This window comes from Heptranchias perlo, chromosome 3 (genome assembly GCF_035084215.1).
Source record: "Heptranchias perlo isolate sHepPer1 chromosome 3, sHepPer1.hap1, whole genome shotgun sequence".
Taxonomy (NCBI): Eukaryota; Metazoa; Chordata; class Chondrichthyes; order Hexanchiformes; family Hexanchidae; genus Heptranchias; species Heptranchias perlo.
In genome coordinates, this window is record NC_090327.1 from 76,882,782 (window position 1) to 76,898,512 (window position 15,731).

At 42.5% G+C, this 15,731-nt stretch overlaps 1 protein-coding gene across 1 annotated transcript in view; it reads right to left on the bottom strand.

The window, feature by feature from the left end:
- Positions 1 to 8,652: 8,652 nt before the first annotated feature.
- lactb2 (lactamase, beta 2) overlaps positions 8,653 to 15,731 on the bottom strand; it is a 57,367-nt gene continuing 50,288 nt past the window's right edge. The window contains exon 7 of the mRNA XM_067975905.1: positions 8,653 to 9,155. Coding sequence (XP_067832006.1) covers positions 9,115 to 9,155 — 41 coding nt within the window. The 3' untranslated portion in view covers positions 8,653 to 9,114. The remainder of the gene's footprint in view (positions 9,156 to 15,731) is intronic.

The following is a 15,731-nucleotide window of genomic DNA, read 5'->3' on the forward strand; positions in this document are numbered from 1 at the left end:
GGAAAGGAGAAAAGGGAATGGAGTTTTTAGACTGTACATGACTCCTTTATTACCCAGTATGTAAGAAGCCCAATAAGAGAAGAATCACTGCTGGATCTAGTAATGGGAAATGAACCAGAACAGATAAGAGAAATAAGCATAGGGAAACATCTAGGCAATAGCGATCATAACATAATAAGGTTCAAAATAATGACTGAGAAAGTCATAAGTAAGACAAAGACCAAAGTAGTAGATTGGAAAAAAAGCTAATTTTGAGGGAACAAGGGGGCAGGTAAACTGGAAAAATATTTTGACAGCCAAAGAAAGAGAATAGCAGTGGATAATATTCAAAACGGTGATCAATAGAGTTCAGGAAAAATACATTCCTCTAAAAAAAACAAGAACAAACTAGCCAATAATGAAACACCATGGATGAATAAAGAGATAAAGGTAAAATTAAAACTAAAGAAAAAAGCATAGTCTAAGTACATAGACAATAAAAGAGGATGACAAAAGGGAATATGAAGAGGATAGGAAAGAAGTCAAAAAACAATTAGGAAAGCAAAAGGGAACTATGAGATTAAGTTATCAAGGAATATAAAAAAGAAATAGTATTCTACAGACACATAAATAACAAAAGAAACATTAGAATGGGGATAGGGCCACTCAGGGATGCACAAGATAAACTCACAGGTAATGACAGCAAAATGGCAGAAATATTGAATAGTTAAATAGTTACTTTGCCTCCATATTTACGAGGGAGAGATCAAAAAATATATTAAAACATTTAAGATAGAAAGGGGGGAGATAATTGATAAACTAATCAAGCTAAGGGCAGATAAGACCTCTGGTTCAGATGGATTGTATCCACGAATATTAAAAGAAGTTAGGGAGGAGATAGCAGAGGCACTATTACATATATATAATTCACTAGAAAAGGGAATAGTGCCAGAGGACTGGTGGACAGCTAATGTTATTCCTATATTTAAAAGGGAGATAGAACAAGTCCAGGGAACTATAGACTAGTTAGCTTATCGTCGGTGGTAGGAAAGATAATGGAATATTTACTTAAAGATGTAATAGAAAGACATCTAGAGAATGAAAATATAATAAAGAATAGTCAGTACGGATTTCAGAAGGGGAAGTCATGCTTGATCAACCTTATTAAATTATTTGAATAAGTAACAGAAAGAGTAGACAAGGGTAATGTAGTCAATGGGAACACCACCACCTGCACGTTACTCTCCAAGTCACACACCAACCCGACTTGGAAATATATCGCCGTTCCTTCATCGTCGCTGGGTCAAAATCCTGGAACTCCCTTCCTAACAGCACTGTGGGAGAACCTTCACCACACGGACTCCAGCGGTTCAAGAAGGTGGCTCGCCACCACCTTCTCAAGGGCAATTAGGGATGGGCAATAAATGCTGGCCTTGCCAGGTGATGCCCACATCCCATGAACGAATAAAAAAAATAGAAGGGTATCCTGATAGGGTTAGATGAAGTAGGGAGGGAGGAGGCTCGGGTGGAGCATAAACACCAGCATAGACCCGTTGAGCCGAAATACCTGTTTCTGTGCTGTAGTTCTGTAACTCGATGTACTCCTGCAGATCGCATTAATGAGTAAGGCTGACTGAGCAATCATCAATATTTCCCTGGAGTACTCTGGATCTGTCTAGCACAGGTACCAGATTACGAGTCTACCACAGTTGACTTGAATCTCATCTTTCATTGGCAGGCATGTCAGCTCGGCTCCAAAGTGAACCCACTTATTTCCCGCCCCCTTCTATTAGCAGAATAGTCACCAGTTGGTCATTAGATAACTAACAAGTATTGGTCTGAGTTCTCAATATGCAGACAACGGATACCAGGAACTGCTCACAACTCCTTGAAAGCTGACCATAAAAATGTCCCTTCATATCTATAAGCCATGGGATGCAACAAAAGACATGTAGTTTTTATATTACCGCTTATTTAGTTCAGATTCCAGGAGACCAGCATCAATGACTGAATCTTTGCGTTTCCTAAATCTGACTCCCTTATCCTGGCAGCATAATGAATGCTGGTTTTTCATGGGCAGTTTAAAGGGGCACTGCTATAGTAATGGCCAAAGGGAAAGAAAGTGAGCTTGTGAGTCAACAACCATGTCTACCAGTTGTCGTAAGAGCAACAGGGTGATCTTCACTGCCCATTGTGTTCTGCCCTAGGGCAGGACCTAATTCAAGTCTCACACATAAGATTCTTGAACTATTTGTTAGGGAAGAGTAGCTGAAGTGGTTTTCTGTTACCCACCTCGTGGATTTTATCTTCGGAGTACCCTTTCCTAGGTGGGCTGCAACCAAGGCTAAAGAGTTCCACCTACCCTTTAAGATGGGAGGGCCAGCTGCTCTCATCGGACATATGTACCCCCGGTGGACATCAACCCAGTATTCAGAGCTCTGGACTCAGCTCGCCTTGGCTGTCAGGAGTGGGGGCCAGCTCCAATCCTTCTGAGTCAGAAGCGGGAATACCATCACTGAACCAGGGTCACTCCATCCCGCTGGATGTCAGCCAAGTATTTAAAGACCATATTCTAGTCTCCACATGCCGAGGTTGTCTGGAGTGCAGTAGGGCTCGAACCCTTCATCTTCTGACTTGGAGGTGGGAATGCAGCCACTAAGCCAAAGGTTCACTCAGGATGCTCTTCTATGGATAGGAATTTTATCAGATCAAGTACATTAGAGGAGGAGGCTGTTATTTTCACAGATGGCTGTCGGTTGGCCAGAACAGTGGGAAGGAGTAGCAGTGCATGTCATTGCGAACAGCATTGAGCAACAGTGCTGGTAGCATTGTTCTAGGAGATTTTAATTACCCACTCATTGATTGGAACATGGAGGGAGTAAATGAAGAAAAGGGAATGGAATTCCTAAAATGTGTGGTCTCATTTCTCAAGCAGTATGTTAATATGCCTACAAGGGGAGAGTCGATGCTAGATTAAGTTCTAAGTAACAAAACAGATTAGGTAGGTGAGCTAAATGTGGGTGAGCTCCTCGGGAGTAATGACGGTAACATGATAAGGTTTAAAGTCCACAAAGAGAGGGGAAAAGGAAGTACAAAAACAAGGGCATCAGATTGGAATAGAGCAGATTTTAGAAAGGTGAGAAGTGAGCTAGCTGAGGTGAAGTGGAAAGAGAAATTGGCACACGGGACTGTCGATCAACAATGGGATATTTTTAAAAGGAGATTGCAAAGGTGCAGAATAAATATGTACGATTAAAAAAGACTACTTTAACGTTCAAGATGATATGGATAAATAAAGATTAAAATCAAACTAAAATTGATGAAGAGGTCATATAGGGCCTACAGGTATGATATAAATGATAAAAAATAAAAGAGAATATGAGAAAATAAGGAAAGAGGTTAAGAGAGATCAGGAAAGCAAGAGAGTGTTAGGAGAGAATATCAAAAAATAAGGAAGGTTATTCTGGACAAACCTGATAAGAGTTCTTTGAGGAGTTGACAGATATGGTGGATGGGGGAAATGCAGTGGAGGTGGTGTGCATGCACTTTCAGAAAGTATTTGACAAAGTACCACACAAGAGATTACTAGAGAAGATTAAGGGGTATGGAATTAGGGGAAGAGTAGCAAATTGGAAAAAAAGCTGGTTAGCAGGGAGGAAACAGTGAGTAGGAGTTAAAGGCAGTTTCTCAGAGTTGGTTGGTGGTGTCCCACAGAGTTCTGTTCTGGGACATGGTCCAGTTTCTTGTGTACATCAATGATTTGGATATAGGTCTAGAGGGACGGTGTCCAACTTTGCAGACAATACTAAAATAGGAGGCATAGTAAATAATTCTGAGGATCAAAGGAAGTTGCAAATGGATATTGGTAAGATGGTGGATTGCTAAAAAATTGGCAGATTAAATTCTATATCAGTAAATATGAGGTAGTACACTTTGGTTAAAAATATAAAAGTAATAATTATACTTTGAGTGGGGAAAGCTGGGTGAGATGGAAGAACGGGGTGTTTGGTGGAGGGGGGGTTCAGGTTTACAAGACATTAAAAGCAGCACCCAAGGTAAGGTCATAAAGGAAGCTAATAGAATACTGGGTTTTATAGCAAGACGTATAGAATATAAAAATCAAGATGTAATGGTGAATCTATATAAAATCTTAGTAAGACCACAGTTAAGAGTATTGTATGCAGTACTGGACTCCACACTACAGGAAGGATGTTGAGACAAAAGAAAGGGTACAGCACAGATTTACATAAGGCAATTCAAAAAATAAGGAAGACTTTTTTTAAACTTATTCATAGGCCATGAGCTGGGGTTAGTTAGGGATGGGGACAGCGAGGAGGGGGTCCCGTGTACTAATGATCACGTTACTAGGAAGTGGGTGGGTTTATGTGCGGAGGAGGTAGTTTGTGTTGAGTGGGTCTCCAAGAATATGCCTCAGACTGCCTAGTATTTGACCAATTCCAGGCATAGGCCAATCATCATTCATTCTGATTGACAGATGTCCCACATGTTTGTTGGTGGGGTTGCACCCCACAGAGGGGGGAAATGCATCTTCTTGCAGTTTTTAGCAAGAGTCATGCTAGCCTGCTCATTGATGGGGGGGGAAGGTGAGCCTTTTCTTCAGCAAACACTGAGTTGGGTCCTCTTGGATCTTGAAAACAGTTATGTTCCTAGTGCTCTCCTGGACTGCTGTCTAGTATGGTGAGATGTGGGGTATGACACAGAAAATGTGGAGGAGGGTGCCCTCCAGCAGTCGTCTAGTATAAGGGGTGGAATTTGTGGATCATGAGTGGGGTATAGTATGTGCAATAATATGATTTTGAATTGGCCTTGTGCATTTTGTTGCAGGTGGTGGTGTTTAGGTTCTGACTCTATACTCTTCAACATTCCAACTCGCTTAACAGTGGACCTAGGTTGCATTCTCAGACTTCCTTCAGGCTTTCTGTCCCATCCTTAATCCTAGAGGTAAGAATGACACGCAGGGTGGAAAAGTGACCACGAGGCTGTTAGGGAGTGAAGGAAAATTTCCACAGGGGTGGCTGAAGAAATTTGTGTCCATATGGGGAAGAATCACTACAAGTATGTGGTTTTTGAAATACCAGACAAGACCAGCCCGTTCATTTAATGATCATACCCCAGGGTTTCCATGGAGTGATTAGATCAACAACTTGCAATTTATATAATGCTTTCAAAGTAAAAGATGTCCCAAGATGCTTCACAAACAAACATGAATAAAGTATACAAACCTTGAGCCAGGGAGGAGTGTGATGGAATACTCCCTACTTGCCTGGATGAGTGCAGCTCCAACAACACTCAAGAAGCTCGACACCATCCAGGACAAAGCAGCCCGCTTGATTGGCACCCCATCCACCACCCTAAACATTCATTCCCTTCACCACCGGCGCACTGTGGCTGCAGTGTGTACCATCCACAGGATGCACTGCAGCAACTCGCCAAGGCTTCTTCGACAGCACCTCCCAAACCTGCGACCTCTACCACCTAGAAGGACAAGGGCAGCAGGCACATGGGATCAACACCACCTGCACATTCCCCTCCAAGTTACACATCAACCCGACTTGGAAATATATCACCGTTCCTTCATCGTCGCTGGGTCAAAATCCTGGAACTCCCTTCCTAACAGCACTGTGGGAGAACCTTCACCACACGGACTGCAGCGGTTCAAGAAGGCGGTTCACCACCACCTTCTCAAGGGCAATTAGGGATGGGCAATAAATGCTAGCCTCACCAGCGACACCCACATCCCATGAACGAAAAAAAATGCTTGGTTGAAGAGCTGGGTTTTGAGAAGGTTTTTAAAGGCAGAGTGTTGGAGAGGGAGTTCCAGAGAGTAGAGGAATAAGGAAGAGCACCATTTACGGAATCTGTGGTTGTGGTGCATCTCAGAATGCAGCAGTTCTGTATCTGGAGACACAGGCTCAATGGGACGAATGGCCTCCTTCTGTGCTGTAATGATTCTGTGGAGGATTAGCTCATTAGAGCTTCATGCTGGATCTACCTGCAAAACCATGAAGCAGGTTTAAATACAGTCCAGGAGCTGAGTATCGAAGTCCCAGCTACAACCTATAAAAATCCTAATCTTAAGAATGTTATTTTGAACTATCAAGCGGAAGGTTGTCCTGCCTTTGGGCCAGTCTACAGTACTCTAGGATCTGATATGCCCCTGCAAGATATCATAGAACCCAGTCAGCCAGTGAGCTCCCTCAAAAACTTTCCCCTCCCAAGTAGTAAAGATCAACCAGGCATCAACTGTGACTGTGTGTAAAAGATGCTTGAAGAAGAAAAATGGTTATCTACCTTGTAGGATGTTATTTTTCTTCAAATGATACATGTTCTTCATATACCATTTTCCATGCACGATCCCTGCAGCTATATAGCCCAGAAATTCGATTGCGTGTGCCCAATTCATTCCATGCTGGAAGTGCATTGCCCGCCATGTTGGATCGGGTTCTTCTAGGCGTACAGGGCAAGAGCCGGAATCATTTAAAAACCTTATATTTAAATAAGGATCCTTCGCTTGTTGTAGGACACTTTTGTGAAATTGGCCTTCTCCAGTGCCTGACTCGACACATGATAAACTCACTCAGCAACTCATGGTGCTAACAGGTTGTTGCGCCATTTTGGCAGCCGTGGGGCAACCTGGCACCGTCCACTTTCTCACATATTGGCAAATGTTAGAGAGGGATGGCAGAAGGGTGCAGGGAGACAGGTACATCGTCCATGTCCATTGCATCTTATCACTGCTTCTGGGCACCATCTCAACACATCCACTGATCTGCGTGACAACAGACACACTAACAGCATTGAGGTTAGTGAAGCTCCTTACAGTAAATAGACGTGTCAGAAAGAGCAGCAGTAGTAGGAAAGGAGCTATTAGTGGGAAAGGGAGCTACTGTGAACTACTCTGGTGCATAATGGATAACCATGGGAAGGTAATAAAGTACTGCAAGACTGTGTGGATGGGAGGACACTTCATGCTGAATATATTTAATACATCCTGATAATATAAGGTTACAGTGGATCTCCGACCTTGGCATACCTGCTGAGATCTCTTACAGCAGAGAATTACATTGAAGTTACAACACCTAACAGGTTGTTCAGTCCAACCAGTCTGTTGGTGTTTATCCTCCATATGAGCAGTAGTTCTAATCCCAGGTGCCTTCTTTGTTCCCACATCCCTTTATCCCCCTTTCTTTCAACCATCTATCTAATCTATTTGTCAATGTTGACGTGGTTTCTGCTTCAGTCACTAACTCTAGTGGTGCATTCCACAGCCTCACAACCCTCTCCGCAAAAAATTTCTCCAGCTCTCTGCACTAAATCTCTTGCATTTAATCGTATACCTACGTCCCCTTCGTTACTCAGTCCCATCCCTTCACAATTTTAACCACCTTCATCAAATCATTCCTTAAACTCTCCTGTTCTAACAGACCATTTATTAAGTAGGACAAAGCAGCCCACTTGATTGGCACCCCATTCAACACCTTAAACATTCACTCCCTCCACCACTGGTGCACTGTGGCTGCAGTGTGTACCATCTTCAAGATGCACTGCAGCAACTCGCCAAGGCGTCTTCAACAGCACCTCCCAAACCCACGACCTCTACCACCTAGAAGGACAAAGACAGCAGGCGCATGGGAACACCACCACCTGCATGTTCCTCTCCAAGTCACACACCATCCCGACTTGGAAATATATTGCCGTTCCTTCATTGTTGCTGGGTCAAAATCCTGGAACTCCCTACCTAACAGCATTGTGGGAGAACCTTCACCACACAGACTGCAGTGGTTCAAGAAGGTGGCTCACCACCACCTTCTCAAGGAGAATTAGGGATGGGCAATAAATGCTGGCCTCGCCAGCGACGCCCACATCACATGAATGAATAATTAAAAAAATGAAAAAGAACAGTAGTCCAAAGGTTTAATTCTGTTAGCCAAACCAGATAGATGTGGTAATGAACAGTAAAAACTGCAGACTGGTAGGCAAAAATAACATGCCTGTTGTGACGATGATCACAATGAGTTAGAGGTGATGGTGTTTTAAAATGATAATAGACTGGTTGCACAACTCCCAGTACTGGTAGTGTGTGTACAGTTGACACAGGAGACCAGACGTCAATTCCTCCGCCTGCTCCAAAGAACGTTTTCCTTCTGTTTAATTCTAGACTCCTCCCAGTCCCTTTCTTGTTGCTTCCTTTCCTCTGCTCCTCTTAACTTCCTCTTCCCCTGGTCTCTCGTTTTAAATTTTATCTTTACCTTCTCTCCATGTTTAGTTTTTGTCACTTCCTGTATTTATGAGATTTTTGTTATGCTAAGTGATGTTTTCACCCATCCAGCAATCCTACTCTACTTGGCCGTTTTGGTAGCTGTCACGTTAACAGTCACTGTGCAAAGGGAATTTACTTTATAAAGCATTTGGAGGACATTCTGTATGTTAACAGTGCTATATAAATGCAAATTGATGATGTTATTTATATATGTATCTTCAGTTGAGTCAGAAATAAAAATAGCATTATTATCACTTTGAAAATTAAATTCACTGCTATGACTGGTTGAAATTTCAGCCTTTCAAAAGGAATTGTTTTTCTATGAGTTCTATATTTCAGCAAGTCAGTACTGTTAAATTGTTTATTTCAGCCATTAAAAAAGTGACATCTGATTTTATCTGTTACAAGTAGATTTAATGTGGCACCTACAGATTTAATGTGTGACATATTATACATAAGACTTTTAATTATATGGGTGCTAGACTGAAGGCTTATAAGAATTATGCTCAATGAATATAATCACTTGTAAACTGTCATATAATTAACTAGAAAAATACAACATTCAAGGAATGAGTAGAAGTACCATTTGGTATCAATAGAAAACCAGTGGGGTAGAATTTCCAAGGAGGTTCTCCTGATCCCCCACTGTAACTTTGGCGGAAACCTCGAAGAAACAGTGCACACATTCTACTCCAATGCTTTGGATAGCATACTTATTTTCATATCTTTGATACTAAACTCAGCAAACCAGAATATTACCAGTACTTCAAAATCAAGTCTTAAAAAATCCACACAGCCTTATTTGAAAAAGAAAAGCAAGTCCATTTTATCCATTTAAAAAGGATGGCAATGAATTACAAATTACTTTTCCATTTCCGAGTTGCATCATCTTGAGCTGCAAAACAAAATGATAGGTATTTTGATTAATGTCGTTGATAGCACTGAAAAATACTGTACTGAACCCATGTTGAAATGCGCAAAGAATGTCAGAAACATAGAAACATAGAAAATAGGAGCAAGAGTAGGCCCTTCGGGCCTGCTGCGCCAATCAAAATGATCCTGGCTGATCGTCTAACTCAGTACCCTGTTCCCACTTTTTCCCCATATCCCTTGATCCCTTTAGCATTAAGAAATATATCTATCTCCTTCTTAAATACATCTAATGACTTGGCCTCCACTGCCTTCTGTGGTAGAGAATTCCACAGGTTCACCACCCTCTGAGTGAAGAAGTTTCTCCTCATCTCAGTTCTAAATGGCATGCCCCGTATCCTGAGACTCTGACCACTGGTTCTGGACTCCCCAGCCATTGGGAACATCCTCCCTGCATCTAGTCTGTCTAGTCCTGCTAGAATTTTATATGTTTCAATGAGATCACCTCTCATTCTTCTAAACTCTAGTGAATATAGGCCTAGTCGAACCAATCTCTCCTCATACGTTAGTCCTGCCATCCCAGGAATCAGTCTGGTAAACCTTCATTGCACTCCCTCCATGGTAATGACATCCTTCCTCAGATAAGGAGGCCAAAACTGCACACAATACTCCAGATGTGGTCTCACCGAGGCCCTGTACAACTGCAGTAAGACATCCCTACTCCTGTACTCAAATCCTCTTGCAATGAAAGCCAACATACCATTTGCCTTCCTAACTGCTTGCTGCACCTGAATGCTTGCTTTCAGCGACTGGTGTACAAGGACATCCAGGTCTCGTTGCACCTCCCCTTTTCCCAATCTATCACCATTCAGATAATAATCTGCCTTTCTGTTTTTACAACCAAAATGGATAACCTCATATTTATCCACGTTATACTGCATCTGTCATGTTCTTGCCCACTCACCCAACTTGTCTAAATCACATTGGAGCCTCTTTGCATCCTTCTCATAGCTCACATTCCACCCCAGCTTTGTGTCGTCTGCAAACTTGGAAATGTTACATTTCGTTCCCTCATCCAAATCATTGATAATATATTGTGAATAGCTGGGGCCCAAGCACTGATCCCTGCACTAGTCACTGCCTACCACCAGGAAAAAGACCCGTTTATTCCTACTCTCTGTTTCCTGTCTGTCAACCAATTCTCAATCCATGCCAGTATATTCCCCCCAATCCCATGTGCTTTAATTTTGCACACTAACCTCTTGTGTGGGACCTTATCAAAAGCCTTCTGAATCTAAGTACAAGTACACCACATCCACTGGTTCTCCCCTTTCTATTCTACTAGTTACATCCTCAAAAAACTCCAGTAGATTTGTTAAGCATGATTTCCCTTTCATAATCCAATGCTGACATTGTCCAATCTCGTTAATGCCTCCCAAGTGTTCTGTTATCACATTTTCCCCACTACTGATGTTAGGCTAACTGGTCTGCAGTTCCCTGTTTTTTCTCTCCCTCCTTTTTTAAATAGTGGGGTTACATTTGCCACCCTCCAATCTGTAGGAACTGTTCCAGAGTCTATAGAATTTTGGAAGATGATTACTAATGCATCCACTATTTCCAGGGCCACTTCCTTTAGTACTCTGGGATGTAGATTATCAGGCCCTGGGGATTTGTCTGCCTTTAGCCCCATTAATTTCCCTAGCACTATTTTTTTTTACTAATACTGGTTTCCTTCAGTTCCTCCCTCTCAATAGACCCTTGGTTCCCTAACATTTCTGGGAGGTTATTTGTGTCCTTCTTTGTGAACATGTGTTTAATTGTTCTGCCATTTCTTTGTTCCCCATTATAATTTCCCTAATTTCTGACAGTAAGGGACCTGCATTTGTCTTCACTAATCTTTTTCTCTTGACATATTTATAGAAGCTTTTACAAGTCAGTTTTTATGTTCCCTGCTAGTTTACTCTCATACTCTATTTTTCCCCTCTTAATCAATCTCTTTGTCCTCCTTTGCTGAATTCTAAACTGCTCCCAATCCTCAGGCTTGCTGCTTTTTCTGGCAATTTTATATGTCTCCTCTTTGGATCTAATACTATCCCTAATTTCTTTGGTAAGCCACGGATGAGCCACCTTTCCTGTTTTATTTTTGCGCCAGACAGGAATGAATAATTGTTGTAATTCCTGCACATGTTCTTTAAATATTAGCCATTGCCTATCCACTGTGATCCCTTTTAGTAAAGTTCCCCAATCTATCACAGCCAACTCGCACCTCGTACTTTCGTAATTTCCTTTATTTAGATTCAGGACCCTAATTTTGGATTCAACTACTTCACTCTCCATCTTAATGAGGAATTCTATCATGTTATGGTCGCTTTTCCCTAAGGGACCCCGCACAACAAGATTGTTAATTAATCCTTTCTCATTGCACAATACCCAGTCCAGGATCGCCTGTTCTCTAGTTGGTTTCTCAACGTTTTGGTCTAGAAAACCATCACGTACACAGTCCAGGAATTCCTCCCCCACAGTGTTATTGCTAATTTGGTTTGACCAATCTATATGTAGATTAAAGTCACCCATGATTATAGTTGTACCCTTCTTGCATGCGTCTCTAATTTCCTGTTTAATGCCCTCCCCTACATCTCCACTACTGTTTGGGGGCCTATAGACAACCTCCACCAAAGTTTTCTGCCCCTTGGTGTTTCTTAGCTCCACCCATACAGATTTTCCGAGCCAATATCATTCCTCACTATTGTATTGATTTCCTCCTTTACTAACAACGATACCCCACCTCCTTTCCCTTTTTGCCTGTCCTTCCTAAATATTGAATACCCCTGGATGTTCAGTTCCCTAATAACAGGACAAGAAAAGCCACAGGTGGTGGACGCCCTGACCTTCACCCTCTAACTCTGAGGAGGAAACCCTCGGAATCGTGAGAAGGAGATTATAAAGTGTGTCGAAGACAGTGAACTAGGAGGACAAGTGCCAGTTGCAGGTCCATCACGGCATTTTGCTTCTCCTCCTTATCAAGCCACTGTACCACATATTACCTGCTTGCCAGCTACATCATGAAACCCTCATGTGATTCCTACTGAAAGTCTCATGTGAAATCCTCAGCAACTCATTCTATTGTCTTTTCTTGTTCTCCTCTAAATGTGCTAGACCAAGAAGAATCAGGACAAAGCACAACAGCCAACCCCTCTGCTTCCAGCCCTGCATCACACATGCCATCAATCACCAGCCCAGAGACATCCAACCAGCAACATTCAAGAGTGAGCCAGAGGGGAGTGCATGAGTGGTCAGTAGGAGCTGGGGGTGAAAAGTAAGGAGGAAGAAATTGACGGCTGGAGAGTAAAGAGATGTTACCCCTTCAGCAGAAGAGTCTATGGACCCAGATCTCATAGGTCCTCTTTTTAAAAGAAGGATGCTTGACAAGCACTAGATGTATGTGCAATCACTGGGGATGGTCTTTGGCAATGTGCAATGTATGGTGGAGGAGTACACCACCCAAATTAGTGACACCATGATTTCTCTGCACTGCAGCACATCCTGGATGGAGTGTATGGCATCTCCAGACCAATCTGCAAGGGAATCCTTCCATCACAGATGCTCATAGAGGCCTGGTTTGTCAGCTCTCTCTCCCAGCCTCCAAATGGTGCAAGCTGGGAAAGAGGCAAGTATATAATCGTAGAATGATACAACACTGAAGCCCGCCATTTGGCCTATCGTGCCTGTGCCGGCTCTTTGGTAGAGTCCCACTCCCCTGCTCTTTCCCTATAGCCCTGCAAATTTTTCTCCTTCAATTATTTATCCAACTCCCTTTTGAAAGTTATTATTGAATCTGCACCCGCCACCCTTTCAGGCAGTGCATTCCAGATCATAACTGGCTGCGTAAATTTTTTTTCCTCATGTCGCCTCTGGTTCTTTTGCCAATCACCTTAAATCTGTGTCCTCTGGTTACTGACCCTTCTGCCACTGGAAACAGTTTCTCCTTATTTACTCTATCAAAATCCTTCATGATTTTGAACACCTCTATCAGATCGCCTCTTAACCTTCTCTGCTCTGAGGAGAACAACCCCAGCTTCTCCAGTCTCTCTACATAACTGAAGTCCCTCATCCCTGATGCCATTCTAGTAAATCTCTTCTACACCCTCTCCAAGGCCTTGACATCCTTCCTAAAGTGTGGTGCCCAGAATTAAACACGATACTCCAGCTGAGGCCTAACTGTTTTATAAAGATTTAGCATAACTTCCTTGCTTTTGTACTCTATGCCTCTATTAATAAAGCCCAGGATCCCATATGCTTTTTTTTGAAACAGCCTTCTCATTGAAGTCCCCCACCCAGAATACATTCTGTGCCCTTGCTACCCTCAGTGCTTCCTCCAAGTGGTGTTCAACATGGAGGAGGACTGATTCATCAGTTGAGGGTAGGTGGTAGTCAGCAGGTTTGCTTGCTAATGTTTGACCTGATACCATGAGATTGAGGACTCCCAGGGTCACTCCCTCCTGACTGTATACCACTGTACCGCCACCTCTGGCGGGTCTGTCCTGCCGGTGGGACAGGACATACCCAGGGATGGTGATGGAAGAGTCTGGGACGTTGGCTGCAAGGTATGATTCTATGAGTATGGCTATGTCAGGCTGTTGCTTTTGACACAAGTCCCCAGATGTTAGTGAGGAGGACTTTGCAGGGCCGAATGGGCTTGGTTTGCCTTTGTCATGTCTGGTGCCTAGTGGTCCGATGCTAGGTGGTCCGTCCGGTTTTATTCTTATTGTGACTTTCTGTAGCGAGATTGTCCAATTTAGTGGCTTGCTAGGCCATTTCAGAGGGCGATTAAGAATCAACCACATTGCTGTGGGTCTGGAGTCACATATAAGCCAGACCGGGTACGGACGACAGGTTTCCTTCCCTAAAGGACATTGGTGAACCAGATGGGTTTTTATGACAATCCGGTAGTTTTGTCCACCAAAATTACCGGATTTTGGTAATTTCCACCATTACTGATATTAGTTTTTTTTAATTCAGATTTTTAAAAATTAATTTTTAAATTCTCCAGCTGCTGTGGCGGGATTTGAACTCACAACTCTGGATTATTAGTCCTGTAACATAACTACTATGCTACCGTACCCATAGGTCAAAGTGTACTGGCATGGTTGACTGCCTTAAAATGAAGGCATCATGGCAACTTCCAGGAAAGCAAGCATTTGCTTGCATGGTGCAGTGCTGCTCGTCACAATTGAGCTGGACGTTTGGAGAGAATTCTTTTTTGTTGATGCAGGTGGTGGCATTAAGCAGGAGAGCACGTATGGCTACATAGGTACAATCTCTGACTCCTTGCACCTTGGGGAAACCTGCCTCTCTTCAAAATTGTAGTTAGTGCTCTGTCATGCTGCCATGGGCAGCTGACAGGACAGTTTGGTAGACAGGCAATTACTTGGGGTCATGACTTTATGGAATGATGTTAAAGAACAGTTTGAATCAATTACTGACCCTGGCAATGTTGTAGAGAAAAATGATTTGTTAAAACTCCAATGCAAATTCTCCACTCTGTTTTCTGATAAACCAGGATCACTGATATTAGATATTAAATTGACAAAGAGGAGACTGCTCCCATTGTTATTCCATCAAAGAAATATTTGATATGTCAGACACAACTTGCCATTTACAAATTTACATTGAATTACATCAAAACTACAGCACAGAAACAGACCATTCGGCCCAACTGGCCAATGCTGGCATTTATGCTCCAAGGGAGCCTCTTCCCTCCCTACTTCATCCAACCCTATCAGGATACCTTTCTATTCCTTTCTCACTCATGTGCTTATCTAGCTTCTCCTTAAATGCATCTATGCTATTTGCCTCAACTACACCTTATGGTAGCGAGTTCCACATTCTTACAACTCTTTGGTTAAGAAGTTTCTCCTGAATTCCCTATTGGATTTATTAGTGACTATTTTATATTTATGATCTCTAGTTTTGGACGCCCCCACAAGCGGAAACATTTTCTTTACGTCTACCCTATCAAACCCTATCATTATCTTAAAGACCTCTATCAGGTCACCCTCAGCCTTCTCTTTTCTAGAGAAAAGAGCCCCAGTCTGTTCAGCCTTTCCTGATAAGGATATCCTCTCAGTTCTGGTATCATCCTTGTGAATCTTTTTTGCACCCTCTACAACCTTTCTATAATATGGAGACCAGAACTGTGCACAATACTCCAAGTGTGGTCTAACCAAGGTTCCATACAAGTTTAACATAACTTCTTTGCTTTTCAATTCTATCCCTCTAGAAATGAACCCTAGTGCTTGATTTGCCTTTTTTATGGCCTTATTAACCTGCGTCGCTACTTTTAATGATGTGTATCTGTGCCCCTAGATCCCTTTGCTCCTCTATCTCATTTAGACTCTTATTATTCAAGCAGTATGTGGCCTCCTTATTCTTCCTACCAAAATACGCCACCTCATACTTAACTATATTTAAATTCATTTGCCAATTATATGCCCATTCTGCAAGTATATTAATATCCTCTTGCATTTTGACGCATTCTTCCTTTGTATTAATTATACCCCCCAATTTGGTGTCGTCCGCAAATTTTGAAATTGTACTTTCA